Genomic DNA, 16,234 nt, shown 5'->3' on the forward strand with positions numbered 1-16,234 from the left:
ATGGGAATGTTGAATATAAAATAAACGCATAGTAATTATGCATTTTACAGGTCACATTTCACCACGAAACCTGTACATTTCTACAACACAAAAAGAAAGTCCTTGTGCTAGTTGGATTCTCTTCCCCCACCCTTCAGACATGCAGTTAAATTTACTGCTATATCTTTATGAAGGCGAATAAGACAAGCAAACACTTCTTGTAGGGAGACTTTTAAACATGACCCAAGCCTCTGGTATCAGTGCAAAAGGTCACACATTGCTCTGGAGTCATCGCATCACGTTACAGAACAACTTGCCCCTCTCATTAACAAAGATCCAACTTTGTCTGGTTGCGCTTTCTGAAAGGAAATCTCTACCCTTCAGACAACCTCTATTTCACCTTAGTTGTCACTACGAAAGGTCAACAATTAAATAAATTCCATCAATTTGTACTACTCTGTAAACAAGGCAAAATTCTGGAAGCTGTTCTATAAAATGTTAGCATTGTTCTAATGATCAGTGGAAGTAAATTTTAAGTTGGGGGTTTTTTTTATTTCACATTTTTTCTGTTGTACAACCTTCCAAAGAGCAAAAGACATTTCATTCTGATAATACTTAACAGCGAAAACAAATGTATGGTTAAAGGCCTGATCAGAAATCACAATAACAGGGCAGGTATCATTTCAAGATTACATTTTTTGAGCTGTGGAAAATCATTTCTTGTTGAAACAGGCTGTCAGAGCATACATGGGTGAAATAAAAGGCCAAAACAAAGAAAATGCACAATCTTAAATTTGTATAGTTTTCATACGTTTATAAAATTACTAATTTAATATTTCTCATACAAATACAATATGTGCACCAGCTAATGTCAGTTGGTAGCTCCCCCCCCAATGTCAACGGCAATAATTAGTTTTATCACAACAGTACATTTATATTAACAGTATGTGGAGATAAAAGTCTGCCAGATACAGACAGGTGACCAGAAAAAAAACAAAAAACCCAGTAGCCTTTATGCTATAAAGGGCATTGTAATAACAGTTTGAGTTTGGAGTTTGATAAGTATCAAAAATTATGTGAAAACATACACCTTGGCCTTTACATTCACCAGATCTTGTTAAACAGCATCAATGTCAAAACACCACCTGAAGGAGTATTTTTTAGTAAGAAGTTCCTGATAGCCTAACAAATTGTTCTTTCTTTTAAAGGGTTTTCCTTTAATACGCCACCCCTCTGTACATCACAGGTTATTGCAACAACATAGAAAATAATAAACACAGAGATATTTAGAAAATACCAAAGGCTCATATAAACAGTACAGTCAGAATATCACTAAAGCAGTCATCTGCACTCTGCTATAAAATTCAAATGAAGATTAAATAAATGTAGAACTCATGAGTGTGGGGGGGAAAAATTTCCAATACAAAATTCATAAAAAAAAAGCACATCTGCCCTCCCCCCCCCATCTCTGGCATTATCAATACAGTTTTGCCCCCTGCTGGCAGGTTAATGAAATCAAAGCTGCACACAAGTAGTTTTCCAGACACAGATGACACAGATGACACCAAATTAAGACTCAACATAAACCTCAATGGGTTTAACCAACATTCATATAAAACCATCCTTTATATTTTATTACTAATGTACTTACCTGCAACATCACCGTTTCATAAAAAAGAAGCCTTCTCATAAAAATAACTAAACTATTAAATTTCAATTTAAAAAAAGAAAAGGATAAACACAATCCCCTGCCAAACTGACAATGATCGATATCTTTGACTTAATGGGAAAAAAAATGCATTTACAAAGACCTGTATATTATGCAATGTAGTGAAATGTGACCTGATGGCAACATGCCAAATGTCAAGGAAGAAAACTGCTAAAATCAATGAATTTTGGAAGACCATTAAAGTATAAACCAGGAGTTTCACATTCCAGTCCTACAGATGTGTTCATCCTCTTCAGCCCATGAAAGTGTTGGGAATGAGTTAGAGATTAGAATCAGAGGTGTGAACAGAGGACAGAAATCCCTGATCTCACCAGACCTTTTACAATATGAAATTCATTAAATTAAAATAGTGCTACAATATAGCAGGACACACTTTGAGAGTAATCATGGATAATGATTTGTACAAGTTTGTTAAAATGTTATGAGATTTTGCTATTATCCTTTACAGCCACTATTATTTTTGGAACAATGTGACATGACGTGCTCTTCCAGTCTCTGGGTCAGCTAAAATAGATACTTTCGACATGTTGGCACACCACATTTACACTCTATACGCATGCGTTTCTTAGGAGAACCTGGGAGTCCCGTCAAACTGAAATTCGAGTCCATCTTTGTGCTTTCTGCATCTACTGGATCAACTGGAAAGGAAAAAAAAATACTATATAAGGGTCACTGACAAAATATTCTACCCCTCTCTCCCACACATGCACACATTTAAATACCAGCATGTATCGTACCAGTCAAAAGTTTGTACACCCCTACACATTCATAGGTTTTTCTGTATTTTGAATATTTTCTACATTGTAGAACTATTCTGATGACATCAAAACACACATGGAACATGTATGGAATTATGTGGCAAAGTGTTAAACAAAATACGTTTCATATTTTAGATTCTTCAAAGTAGCCAGTGTTTACCTTGATGACACTTTACACACTATTGGCATTATCATAACCAGCTTCATGAGGAAGTCACCTGGAATGCTTTTCAATTAACAGGTGCCTCGTCAAAAGGTAATTAGTGAAATTTCTTGCCTTCTTAATGTGTTTGAGATCAAACAGTAAATAATAATAAATCATACAGTAAATAGCCCTATTTCACAACTGTAGTAATCCATGTCGGGCGGCACGGTGGTGTAGTGGTTAGCGCTGTCGCCTCACAGCAAGAAGGTCCGGGTTCGAGCCCCGTGGCCGGCGAGGGCCTTTCTGTGCGGAGTTTGCATGTTCTCCCCGTGTCCACGTGGGTTTCCTCCGGGTGCTCCGGTTTCCCCCCACAGTCCAAAGACATGCAGGTTAGGTTAACTGGTGACTCTAAATTGACCGTAGGTGTGAATGTGAGTGTGAATGGTTGTCTGTGTCTATGTGTCAGCCTTGTGATGACCTGGCGACTTGTCCAGGGTGTACCCCGCCTTTCGCCCGTAGTCAGCTGGGATAGGCTCCAGCTTGCCTGCGACCCTGGAGAACAGGATAAAGCGGCTAGAGATAATGAGATGAGATGAGTAATCCATGTCAAGAACCGCTCAACTAAGTAAAGAGAAACAACATCCATCATTACTTTAAGACATGAAGTGTCAATTAATAAAAATAAAGAAAAATAATTGAATTAGGAGGTGTCCAAACTTTTGACTTGTACTGTATTTACAGTATATAAACTTGCTTGCTTATTTGTACATACACATAACTTGACTGAAATGCTTACAGTTTGGTCCAACTGGTAAACAAAAAGATTTTGTAGCCTCTGTACCTTAGCATTTGGAAACCATCTTTATCAGACCATCCCCCCCCCACTCATTCCTTTTGCATAACAGCTTTTTGCTCAATTTAAAGCTATAAATACCCAGCAAAAACAAAACTGCACCCTGTAACACTATCTGGGGTCTTGGGTGAGAATTGTCAAGAGGAATGGTGGGGGGTTTGGGAGACAGTCAGTCAATAAATAACATTTATCAATAAATCAATATGAAAATCACTTAATTTCCCCGAAGGTAAGAATAAAAAAAATAATAATTTCAGAACTGTAGCAAGGTGCTCATTCTTATACACTGAAGTGAATATAAGCTTGAGCACCTCGCTGCACTTTGTCTCTTGCACTCATGTTCTGTTCACTGTATAAGAATGAGCACCTTGCTGCAGTTCTGAAATTATTTTTTTTTTTTACTCTTACCTTCATGGAAAGGAAGCGAGCATACCATGGGGTTTTTGACCTCTCCGTTTGACACCAAGTCCCGCTTAATGTTTGCAAGCCATTTTTCAATTCTACATTTAGAAATCTCTCTAATTCTCCCTCCCCCCCATGATGAATTACTTTTGGTAAATTAAAAAAATCTGATGTCTTTGTTTCGCTCAGAATGATTTGCACACCTAAAAAGTAGCAAAACCTTCCCATACTGATGACAACTAGCCTGCAATATGCAGAATGTGTATCATTCAAAAGAGACAGTATAAAAATACTGCAAACCATTTTACTACTCATTCCCACGGTATCTATTAATTCCCTCAATTGTTAAAACTTAGCCGCGAGATAGATAGATAGATAGATAGATAGATAGATAGATAGATAGATAGATAGATAGATATACACTTTTTGTATCATGAGTGGGGCTCTGTACAAACAAACCCCAAAAAATAAATGGCGTTTGCCTATCACGGCAAGTACTGTGATATATATGTATGTGTGTGTGGTGTTTCCCTACATTCAATCACGTCTTGACTGCTTCGTTTCAGTTCCATTGTGGTGGTGTACAGCGACAAATTCACTAAAATTGTGTCACTACACAGACCTGACTGTGTATGACAAATACCAACTCAGTTAAATTTAACATGTCCAACATCACAAGAAGTCTGACTAAACAGTGATAAAACCAGTAAAAGCAGGAGTCTTCAATCTCATCCTCAAAAGACCGGTGTGGCTGCAGACTTTCATTACAGCCAAAATGGAGGCACCTGGTTGGAGACTAAACCCCCTTTTTCAGAACCTGTTCAAGGCAGGACCTCTTGTGCCTTTATTCTGCCTCGTGCTCTGTGTAAAATATCTGAATGCAGGACTGGGGGTCTGTGTTGTTCCTCCTCTGAGCCAGAATGACTGATAGTAACAGAGGCAGCATCCGCATTATGAAAGAGGGGTATGATATTTTTGACACTCTTCTTTCCAAGACCAGCACGAATTCAAACGTCTCTGTCTACAGCATCTAATGTCTACGTGCCTTTCTGCCTCAAATCACTTCCTACTTCTCTTCAATTTCTCCAACATATTTTTGATCACACAGCAACTTTGCTGGCACATAAAGAGCGGTATAAACGTGCACAGCTAACAAAAGCACCTCAACACTCATTTCACCTGGTGTTATTATTTTGAAAGCAACGTTGGTATGCTTAGGGTATTCGTATTTCCAATGCGTAGTACGTTATACATCACACTAGATGCCGAGTCTCTGTTGCATCACCTGTCACATCTTTGGTTCTGGAACACTGGCACACTGCGTAAAAACAAGATGGAAAAAGATTAAACAACTGGAATCAGGTGTGACTCCTGCATGGTTGGCATGAAAGCCTGCAGCCACACTGCGCCTCTGCAGATAAGACTGAAGACTCCTGAGTAAGAGTGGGAGTGTGTAAACAAACCAAACATGAGAAAGAATGCGAGAATCAGGGTAATCCTAGAATAAGGGAAATTATTCAGAAATTTACTTTTTCTTCTTTCTGAACAGGCAAGACATGTGTGTGTTCTCCAGTATGGTGGGAAGCACAACCTACATTAGGAAATATTCTTCCAAAAGAATCTCAGTAGCATTTTCTATTAGAGAGGGCGAAATTCCCAACTCTTACATTCTGTATCTTTAAACATCGAGCCAGTTTTGGTTAGATAACTCCAGGCTTGAAAACTAAACACAAAAAACCTTAAAGGGAACACTTACTCTGCATTTTGTAGTCAAAGGTGAGCTCCTCCCCTGGTTTAATGGCACGAGTGGCAAAGAAAGCTATCCGTGGCAGTCTCTCATCCAAGTTTTCTATAAAGACATTATACACCTGAAGATTCGGATCACACTGTAGAAAAGGGGGGGGGGGAGGTTAGTCTTCATACTGTTGTCGTTTCTTCCTTTGGCTTAATGAAAATGAAGTGATAATAATAATAAAAGTATATCAGCATGCTTTATTGCTTACCATATAAAATACCTGAACACTTAAACTAAACCTTAAACTCAGAACTGAATAACTGTATGTTCCCGAACTCTGACTAAGACGAAGGCATTTGATTCTAAAACCCAAGAACAGTGGAGACTCTTTCCTGTCTCTCTTTATACATATAAAAAAAACCACACATGATTTTCATTAAGGCTAAAAGTAGTTAATGAATTTGCTGATTACTAAACATGAAACAAAGCAGAATTAGTCATCTTCAAACCCAATATTTCCAAATTATTGCCATTTGAGCCATAATAATCTTGTCACAGATCCAAAATCTCTGCAGATGCAGCAATAGCTAAACTGGAACAGTAACCTACACATGTTTTTTGTTACACTGATATAACCAAGTTGTGAATGAGGAACAAATACCTCAGCTGTTCCACAGTGTGGGGGAAAAACAACACACACTTACACTGTGATTGACGAAGTGAGAAATGTTGCCATAGTGAGCAGCATCTACTGTATATTCATCATCCACATAATCCAGGTCAAACAGGTAGGTGGCTCCTTCTTTATCATAGACATGACCTCGCCTTTCTGCTTCTTCTGTAGTGATGATCTGAGTTATGAAATTACATAATTAGGCTCTTGGAGAAGCACATTTACTGGAACAACCTGACAGAACTTGGTTAATAGCAATGCAGTGACACTAGCAGGCGAATATCCTTACAACTCAACCCTGTTGCTTGTCTCTTGTTGGTGTGCATCGTCCCGCCCGATACGAGATGGTAGTTCCCAAAAAAGTATACCATCTACTGCAAAATTCATCCACATGACTGTGTTACCTTGTGATTGAACTTGGAAAATTACGAGACTGTGGGTTTTCATCCACTTTTGAAAGCCAAATGCAGTTAATTGAGGACTAAATGAAGGTAGGAACTGTAATTGTGTTGTGAACAGGAAATTGGAACATGCGTGCCATAGCATTGGTCTAAAAAATCATTCAAGCCATTTTTTTTTGCATTTGTAACGTTACTGAATCATACCCAATTTGCAAAGAATTAGGCAGGTAATTATTCACTCAATTCACAATTGGATTCAATTCATGATATTGGGTTCACGATTTGATTTTCCATAATATTTTAAAAAATAATAATAATTGAAGAAAAATTTAAAAAAGCAACATTTATTTTCCTATTCTTTAACATCATGTTCCTTCCATTAAGTAAACATTTTTGCTTCATTTTCTTAATAACCAACAATAACTATTTACCCACGTGTAAAGGCTGAAGTAAAATATAATAGCCTATTAACTATAATATTCCTTTTATTAAAAATGAAAAACTAAGAACAGACAATTTATTAATATACATTTCTGAACATTTGAGATGGTGGTAGTCAGCTTAAACAGAAAATCAACTACCTCGTTTTCTTCAGCTTTCAGCAGTCTGTTAAAAAAAAAAAAAGTGCTTCTATTGCTTGTTAAATCCATTTCCACAGTCAATCGCACAATGGCTTTTTCCCATTTTAAACCTTTTTTTGTGGTTTCAAGGCATTTGAGCTGTATTACTTCCACCTAGGGTGAAGTCACTTGTATTCCTGCTATTTTACATTACTCCACCCTCTGCTGACTAAACAATAATTACAGCTAGGCAAAACCAAGATTATGCAGCCTTGATGATAATCACGATTCATTTTTTTATTTAATCGATTCAAATGCGCATAAATTTGTATCACAATTTATCATTGCATGATATTGTTACATGCCTACAAAAATTGAGAAAGTCTCAATTCAGAGGTTGCGCCATCACTGTCATTTGCTGCTGTTGCTGAAGTCACGACTCGTGTTGCATGCGTCTATAGAAAACGTATGGTCTTCTGTAGCTTTGTCAGTTGCCAGTGTGAACTTAGGGCCAATGTTTAACAACACTGGGTTAAGTATATGACAAAATAAGCACAGTTCATATTTAAGCATAGCCAAGTTTAATTAATTAAAGAAAATACATACAAGTGGAGCCCATTACCTCTCCTACATACTCCATGACGAAGGTGTTCTTGCGAATGCGCTCCATGGTCCGTACCCCCCAGCCCCTGCCGTTGTCTGTCCTAAAGATGCACAGTGAATACTGAATGCCCCTCTGCACTACCCTGTTGGGACAGTCGGGCCCACAGCGACATCGCTTGTTGCATTCGTAGATGGGTAGTCCAGGTCGAATGCGCACTTGTCCTGAGTCGTTATAGGCAAATTTGTGCTGTGAAGCTCCAGCACAGCAGCCCTCCAGAGGACTGTTCAGACAGTCTGTACATTCACAGCCAACAGCCACCTCGTTAAGAGAGATACCGTCACCCACCTTGTAATCGTTAATGTAGGTGAAGTTCTTAGGAGGACCCTCCATGTCTACCAGGTTTTCCACGTAGATGCGACCTTTGTCTGAGCCCAGGCTGTTCAGGTGATTCTCCCAGAGTTTGAGGGTTTGTCTAAGCTTTGCTCGCTGGACAAGATGGGAAACAATGGAAGCGTCTAGTTTCTTTGGGACGCTGCGTTTCTTTAACCGCACCATCTCACATGTCAAATCCTCCCAGAACTGTTTAAGCAGATCAGTGCACTTTAGGTTCTTCCGTGGCTCCCACGAGTTCATTGACTCCGGATAGCCTTTCCATTTTACCAAGTACAGCTCCTGAATGTAAGAGAAAATCCTGTCAGACACACTTTTACACAGAAATTCAACAGTTATTAATTAGGAAGGCAATGAATCATAGTTAAAGTCCGGGGAAGACTATCGTTCCTAGATCGACTGTGCTGGGATCTAATACAAAACCCAGGAAACTTCAAAAAAGGTGACAAAAGAAAAACTGGTGACTCTTGGATGCTGTATTCACTTATCTACTTAGAGAGAAGTGTCACTGCACATCAATACAAAGTTTTTCTGACTCCTCACCTTTATCTGAAGATAAAACTTTTCTATCCTGGTGGGAGTGCCTTCTTCCATGTCCCAATCCACAAGGCATAAAGGCTCACGGAATCATTTTCATGCTATTGAAACCAAAGACATGTGCTCTGACCTTCACAGTCACCAACCACGAGCTGGTCCAGTGGTTAGCGTGTCCGCCTCTCAACCGGGAGGTCGTGAGTTCTACTCGCGGTCGGGTCATACCAAAGGCCATCATAAAAATGGTACCTACTACCCTCTAGCAAGGCACACTGCAATACAGATGCAAGTGGGGAAGTCAAACTCTCGTGGTTACCAGAGAACTAGCCCCCCACTTTAACCCTAGCTAGGCGAGAGGCTGAGGGCTATCGAAACGGAGATCGGCACTGCACCCATACGCCTTAAAGAATTGGTTAGTACTGGGACAGGAGACTGCCTGGGAAGACCAGATTCTGGCGTGAGAGGGACTTTGACTTGACTTCAGTCACCACCCAGTTGCAGACCCATGCAACATTTTTGCAAAGGATGTGTTAGACAGAACTCTTCTTCACCAACATAAAAGAACCTCTTGGAAGGTGCAGTGGCGTGTGGTGGACCAATGCCTTACTAAAACCTTTTATGTTGTCTTTTTCTCTGCGATTTGTCACCCATGTATCGCATTTCATTGCATGTTGAGGTTTGGATACCACAAAGGCAGAACATCACCAGTAAAGCTGATAACATTCTTAGTTTTGAATATAGGATACTAAGAGAATGTTAAAATAATACTGTTAAAATTACTTAGCAAAGTAGCATTAGTGAAAAGTAGCCAACTCGAATTTCACTTATGGCTGAGTTGGGTAACAGCTTATAAATCATTATAAGTTACTGCTCGTCTACAGAATAAAGAGAAACCAGTAACCCACTGTCTGTTACTCTTACCCGTGTTTCCGGTGTTTTCCCATCAGTGATCACTTTTCTTTGGTAGTTACACAGGTATTCCACTTCATATTCACACAGGTTGTTCTTGTTGACCCCCAGGTCTTCGCATTTGACCCCTTCCTCTCGACAAACCACTTCCAGTTGGTCCAAAGTAGCAAGACATGCTGCTTTGCATTCTTAAAATAAGAGAGAATTTAATGTACACTCGCAGACAACTTGAATGCAAAATGCATATACACCTACTCATTCATGCTATGATTAAATCAGCTAATCATGCAGATACAGATCAAGAGCTTAAAGGAACAGTCCACCGTACTTCCATAATGAAATATGCTCTTATCTGAATTGAGACGAGCTGCTCCGTACCTCTCCGAGCTTTGCGCGACCTCCCAGTCAGTCAGACGCAGTCAGACGTGCTGTCACTCCTGTTAGCAATGTAGCTAGGCTCAGTATGGCCAATGGTATTTTTTGGGGCTGTAGTTAGATGCGACCAAACTCTTCCGCGTTTTTCCTGTTTACATAGGTTTATATGACCAGTGATATGAAACAAGTTCAGTTACACAAATTGAAACGTAGCGATTTTCTATGCTATGGAAAGTCCGCACTATAATGACAGGCGTACTAACACCTTCTGCGCGCTTCGGCAGCGCATTGATATCTAAGCTCCGTATCAATGCGCTGCCGAAGCGCGCAGAAGGTGTTAGTACGCCTGTCATTATAGTGCGGACTTTCCATAGCATAGAAAATCGCCACGTTTCAATTTGTGTAACTGAACTTGTTTCATATCACTGGTCATATAAACCTATGTAAACAGGAAAAACGCGGAAGAGTTTGGTCGCATCTAACTACAGCCCCAAAAAATACCATTGGCCATACTGAGCCTAGCTACATTGCTAACAGGAGTGACAGCGCGTCTGACTGACTGGGAGGTTGCGCAAAGCTCGGACAGGTACGGAGCAGCTCATCTCAATTCAGATAAGAGCATATTTCATTATGGAAGTACGGTGGACTGTTCCTTTAAGCTAATGTTCACATTAAACATAAGAATGGGGGAAATTTTTAATCTTTGAATCTGACATGACTGTTGGTGCCAGGCTGGTTTGAGTATTTAAAAACTGCTTATCCTTTGGTATTTTCCACACACTACAGTCTCTAAAGTCCACTCAATGCAGCCCCGTCCCAAAATAAATAAATAAACAAACAGATAAATAAACAACAACCGCCCACAACACACCTCCACTGATGGCAGTAGCAGACAGTTCTGCAGGGGGAAAGGTTAGAGGAGAATGTCCAGACTGGTTCTAGATGGTAGGATGGCTATAGAGGCCTTTCACATGATGTTATTGTAACTGCGGATTTGTTTATGCGGCCATGTTGCCGGGCGGGCTTTGTGTTTGACAACGTTCAGCACAAGTGTATGAGAGTGATTGTCAGCCCAATTCAGTAAACATCTACAGATAAACTTGTAGAAGTTACATCTAAAAAGAACAATGCCAGAGACCTGTAATGCTTTTAGATGTAATAACAGACATGGAGATAAGCCTGGTTTAACTTTTCACTGCTTCCCGGCGAACCCAAAAAGACGAGAAAAATGGCGAGCTGCAGTTAAACAGGAAGCCTGGATAACAACAAAGCATTCCCGTGTGTGTGTGTGTAGAACATTTTATATCAGGTTAGTGTGAACATTCTGTGCACCTGTTATTTCTCCTAACACTTTTTCTAGCTCAAGGCCATTCAGTTATAAAAATCCCAAAGATCTAGATCTAGTCTCGGCGTACTCAAGTTAACCTTCAACAAGTCCGTAAGTTGGCATAACATGGACAGAACTTTGGTCAAGATAGTAAAGTTTTTTACAGGCTGCATGGTCTGGCACTACTCAGTACAGTATACTGGTACATACACAAGCATGTCATACTTAGCAGCTCTATTGCACTACAAAAAAAAAAAAAAACCATGCCAAATGGCAAATGTGTGAACGTTAAAATGTATATCTGGATGCTGGCTTTGAACTGCAGTTGTCTCGACTTTCATTATTAACTGTTGCAGCTGTTTCTTTGTTCACCCAGCAATATGGCGGATGCTATGTGAAAAACAACTTTCTGTGGCATCAGTGAAAGGCCCCACTGTAACTCAATGTTCAACATCTAAAGATCATCAGAAACCCCTTTAAAGACCTGGATCTTAGTTAAACAAGATGGAGAAGTGATCACAGCGCATTGTAACTGTACGGCTGGGGAAGAATTTTGTCGCGACCTTCATGCGTATGGACTTTTTGAGGAGTAAACAAAGAAACAGCTGGGGACTAGCGCTTTGTGACTAAAGTACCGTAAAATAACGACACATAGCAAGAAAAGTACTTGGAAAACATTAACAACATAGCTGAGAGGGATATACAAACCTTTCACGAAGCGATCACTGCAAACTCGAGCATGTTTCGACTCGGCTCCCTTCGATTTCAGTGAGAGGTTCAAAAGCCACCTTTCTCGACGTCTTTTTGTGAAATCCTGTGTTCGTTCACCCTTTTTGTTTAATTAGTTCACAGGGAACCCTGAAGAAACTTTTATCAGTTTCACGGTTTGATCTATTCAAACAACCTAAAACATCGCAAGCATAAGGCATTTTTCATGCAAGCAATGCACCTTGTCCGTACAAACGCTTTGTCAACTGAACTTTGGTAGACCACCAGCTAAAGTTCTGAATAATTAATGAGGCGGATGTGACGTCACATGAAACCCAGCAATAGCAGGGTGAAGAGTAGCATGCAGTACACAGTGTATATTGGGCCAGTATGCAATGTCGTACATTTATAGAGAGTTTCAGACACAGCCCAGAATGAAGGCTGCTGGATTTTGCTGCAAAAATAAGAAGCATGTGCAACAGTCAAAGTTTCCAGAAGAACTGTGATTGGTTCTGCAAGATGCTTACCAGCTAATCTCCTCGGTTTATGAGAGACTTGGGTTTTTTTTTAATAAATGTTTCTACATTTAAAAAAAAACTATAAAAAGCAGAAAACGGTAATAAATTAAGCAAAAAGTCAACATCTGATGCAAAGACCTTTTGCTTAAAGGAAAAAAAGTAGTCTCAGGTACAATTAGTTCAAGTTTATAAGGAAATTATCTGATAAGTTTTACTGATCTTCCTGCAGAACCAGCCAGAGTTCATCTGGAGACTTTGTCACACTTGCTTCTTATTTTTGCATGCACGCATTTAATTTTGTGCTGGAAAACTAATGTTTGGAAATGTAAAATGTTTCTGTATTGACTTGATAATGCAGAGGTCATAAAATAAATATCTATAACAAAGTTTGTACTAAAAAAAAAAAAGGAGCGTGCTGAAGACTTTTGCAAAGTGCTGTACATTTAAAAAAAAATAAAATACATGAAGATGTGTATATGACATACACACACTATATGGCCAAATGTATGTGGACTCCTGACCATCATGTGTATACATCAGCTTGTTGGACATCCCATTACAAAACCATGGGCATTAACATGGAGCTCTGGAGTAAGTGGTGCAACTGAGGATAGGTGATTTTTGTGCACTACATGCTTCCGTACTCAGCAGCCTCGCCCTGCATGCTTGCAGAGCCGAGCTGTTGCTACTCCTAGATGCCTCCATTGCACAATTTGCAGTTGATGGGGGCAGATCTAACAGGGCCGGAATTTCAGGAACTAACTGGTTGCAAAAGTGGCATCCTATGACAGTGCCAAGGTACTGAGTCCTTCAATACAAGCCAGTATGTGTCTATGGAGATCACATGGCTATGTGCCTGATTTTATGGATCTGTTAGCAATGGGTGTGACTGAAAGGCCTGAACTCAATAATTAGAAGGGGTATTGACATACATTTGACCATATAAATGTACATCATAGGACTCTATTGAAATATATAAATACGTTACAACAAGGGTATCCAATCTTATCCACAAACAGGCCTGTTCTGGATGAGATCAGACACCCTGTGGTATAAGAATTCTGATATAGAGTAGTAGATGTGTAAAAATAACTAATAAGTATATGCAGTGGTAAATATGTGGGCAAGTAAAATATAGCGTGCAGTCAGTATATTTTTCTTTTCCGTTTTACTCATTTGGTTAATCCAAAGTGACTTACATTTCAAGCCACAACACAACCGAGCATGTTACCACAGCACTATTCACTACAGTACATGACACAACATGCAGTGTATATTTAATGTCTGACTAGTGCTATTCTATGGGAGAGCTAACACTAGTTCATCCTCTGTGTACTGCAAGAGGGTGAATTCAGGTTTACTGGGGCACCACAACTTGAAAGCATTTCTCTTCTGGCTTGATAAATGAAAGTCAAACCATATAAGCCTTGCAGTGTAAGTGCTTGATATAAATCGTATATCTTGGTTCATGCAACACGATATAAATGGGTGTGGTAAGTATTAAACAGGAAGCTGACCTCAAACAGTTTAAGGCAGGAGAAAAAAAAAAAAAGCAATGTTGGCCAGTGTTTTTTTTTAATTGTTCTAAAATTGTTATGATGCGCATATATATATATATAAAATATAAAACACTAACATTTGTCCTCTTATAACCCCAACCTTAACAATAACATTTTTATTGCTAAATAAAAGCGGGACCAAAGGAGAGAGGAGGAAGTAAGAGAGAGAGAAGTTTTATGCAGATATTTTTTACTAGTCTACTGTATTTAAATAATTTCATGTAATTAATGTTTGTTTCAATTAAAGTGCTGCTTCAAGAAATAAGATGTTTTACCTTTTAGTGACATTTTACTATGATTTATACTTAAGCTGTTCATACTGAATATTTTCTAAACCTTGCTTTTATATACTTATATATATATATATATATATATAAATATATATACATACACACACACACCACATTTATAATAGTGACCTCAAACCTCAAAAAAATACACAATATATATGTAGTGTGTGTATAATTTATACATATTTATTACACACAATATATGTAGTGTGTATGTGTATAATTTATACATATTTATTACACACACATATTGATTCACAGGATTTTCTGTATTTTAACTATTTTCTACATTAACAATACTAAAGACATCAAAACTATGGAATTGTGGTAAATTTAAAAAAAAAAACACCACACGTTTGATATTTTAGATTCTTCAAAGTATCCAGTGTTTGCCTTGATGATGCTTTACACACTATTAGCATTCTCTTAACCAGCTTCATTTGGGAGTCGCCTGGAATGCTTTTCAATTAACAGGTGCCTCGTCAAAAGTTAATTAGTACAATTTCTTGCCTTCTTAATGCGTTTGAAATCAAACAGTAAACAATAATACTACAGTAAATAGCCCTATTCCACAACTATAGTAATCCATATTATGTCAAGAACCGTTCAACTAAGTAAAGAGAAACATTCATTATTACTTTAAGACATGAAGTGTCATTTAATTAGTAAAAATAAAGAAAACACATCGAATTAGAAGGTGTCCAAACTTTTGACTAGCACTGTAGTATCATCTTTACTTATGTGCCAGTTTTGTGCAAACATCAGCTACTATGTACAATATTTTTTCAGTCTCTCAGTTGTGACAGAATAGTAATTAATGCTTCTTAAGAATGTGATGAGCTTTACTTTTATAAATATACAGTCAACACGTTGAGGATTTCTGGAATGTATCCTGTGTTTGGAGGCTTTCATTTTATTAAATGGAAACAAGATTTAATGGGGGGGAGACATGGAACGACACCTCACACGGTTGTTGCTTGAGGTTTGTGAAACCAGAGGCACAGATGGGGAAATTATTTTGCTCGATATCTCCGAAAACACAAACATGTGCCAGCTAACTAGCTAACAAACAAGAACTTGGGGGATGTTAGAGAGAGCTGCCCTTCTCACTGAGCTCTCTCTCTCTCTCTCTCTCACACACACACACACACACACACACAGTCTGGCCTTGTATAAAGCGTTTCAGTTAATCTGCTTGGACTAGTTTAAACTTTAAACTGAAGTGTGTGGCTCTGGGACTCGAACACGGTTACCGATAACACTGCAGCACGAAAACCGTGTTATACCGCGGTGTGTAAAAGCAACATTACACATTCATCGCTTTACTAAACAATCCTGTCACGATGTCGGTCTTAAATCATATTGTACCGTGAGACGACAAGTATTTTATCGCCACCATTTCTGCTTAGTTAAAAAAACCCACATATATGCCTAACTATAGTTTCAGGAAACTAATTCTTACCTTTCAAATTTTCCGCCATCTTCGTACTACCGCCAAAATTGTAAAGTTAAAATTCACGCGGCCATTGGCTCGGAGCGCCTGTGACCGACAGCTTCAGCAACCAATAGAATTTGAGTTTACAAACACGTCATATGTGACGCAAAGCAGGAAGTCCTTCGACAGTCTCGTCAACTGACCACATTTTAAAACTTCCTACACTCATTCTCCAATGTAACCTTTACAAACACAAATGTAGCATGTGATTTTAATAATTTCTGTATATATTCTTTATTAAGGTATCACAGACTGACTGTAGTAGTGTTTAACACTCCGATATAATTCTG

General features: G+C 38.8%; 1 protein-coding gene across 2 annotated transcripts; it reads right to left on the reverse strand.

The window, feature by feature from the left end:
* Positions 1–509: 509 nt before the first annotated feature.
* Positions 510–15,980, reverse strand: suv39h1b (SUV39H1 histone lysine methyltransferase b). 2 transcript variants are annotated; one of them, XM_060932055.1, is made up of 7 exons: positions 15,912–15,980; positions 9,685–9,860; positions 7,858–8,511; positions 6,306–6,452; positions 5,623–5,752; positions 5,152–5,184; positions 510–2,346 (listed from the first exon to the last, which is right to left on the reverse strand). In XM_060932055.1, exons 1-7 carry the CDS (start codon positions 15,928–15,930, stop codon positions 2,213–2,215), a joined length of 1,293 nt encoding a protein of 430 aa, XP_060788038.1. In that variant the 5' UTR covers positions 15,931–15,980; the 3' UTR covers positions 510–2,212. The 2 variants fall into 2 exon arrangements, with proteins under 2 accessions (XP_060788038.1, XP_060788039.1); XM_060932056.1 differs by lacking the exon at positions 5,152–5,184.
* Between the last annotated feature and the right edge of the window lie 254 nt (positions 15,981–16,234).

Source organism: Neoarius graeffei, chromosome 10, assembly GCF_027579695.1.
Source record: "Neoarius graeffei isolate fNeoGra1 chromosome 10, fNeoGra1.pri, whole genome shotgun sequence".
Classification (NCBI taxonomy): domain Eukaryota; kingdom Metazoa; phylum Chordata; class Actinopteri; order Siluriformes; family Ariidae; genus Neoarius; species Neoarius graeffei.

Coding starts and splice junctions, on each gene's coding strand:
- suv39h1b (XM_060932055.1), bottom strand. Junction 6,453..7,857: donor TCATGGAGTATGTAGGAGAG/GTAATGGGCTCC, acceptor TTCATAACTCAG/ATCATCACTACAGAAGAAGC. Junction 5,753..6,305: donor CTCACTTCGTCAATCACAGT/GTAAGTGTGTGT, acceptor CCTTTTCTACAG/TGTGATCCGAATCTTCAGGT.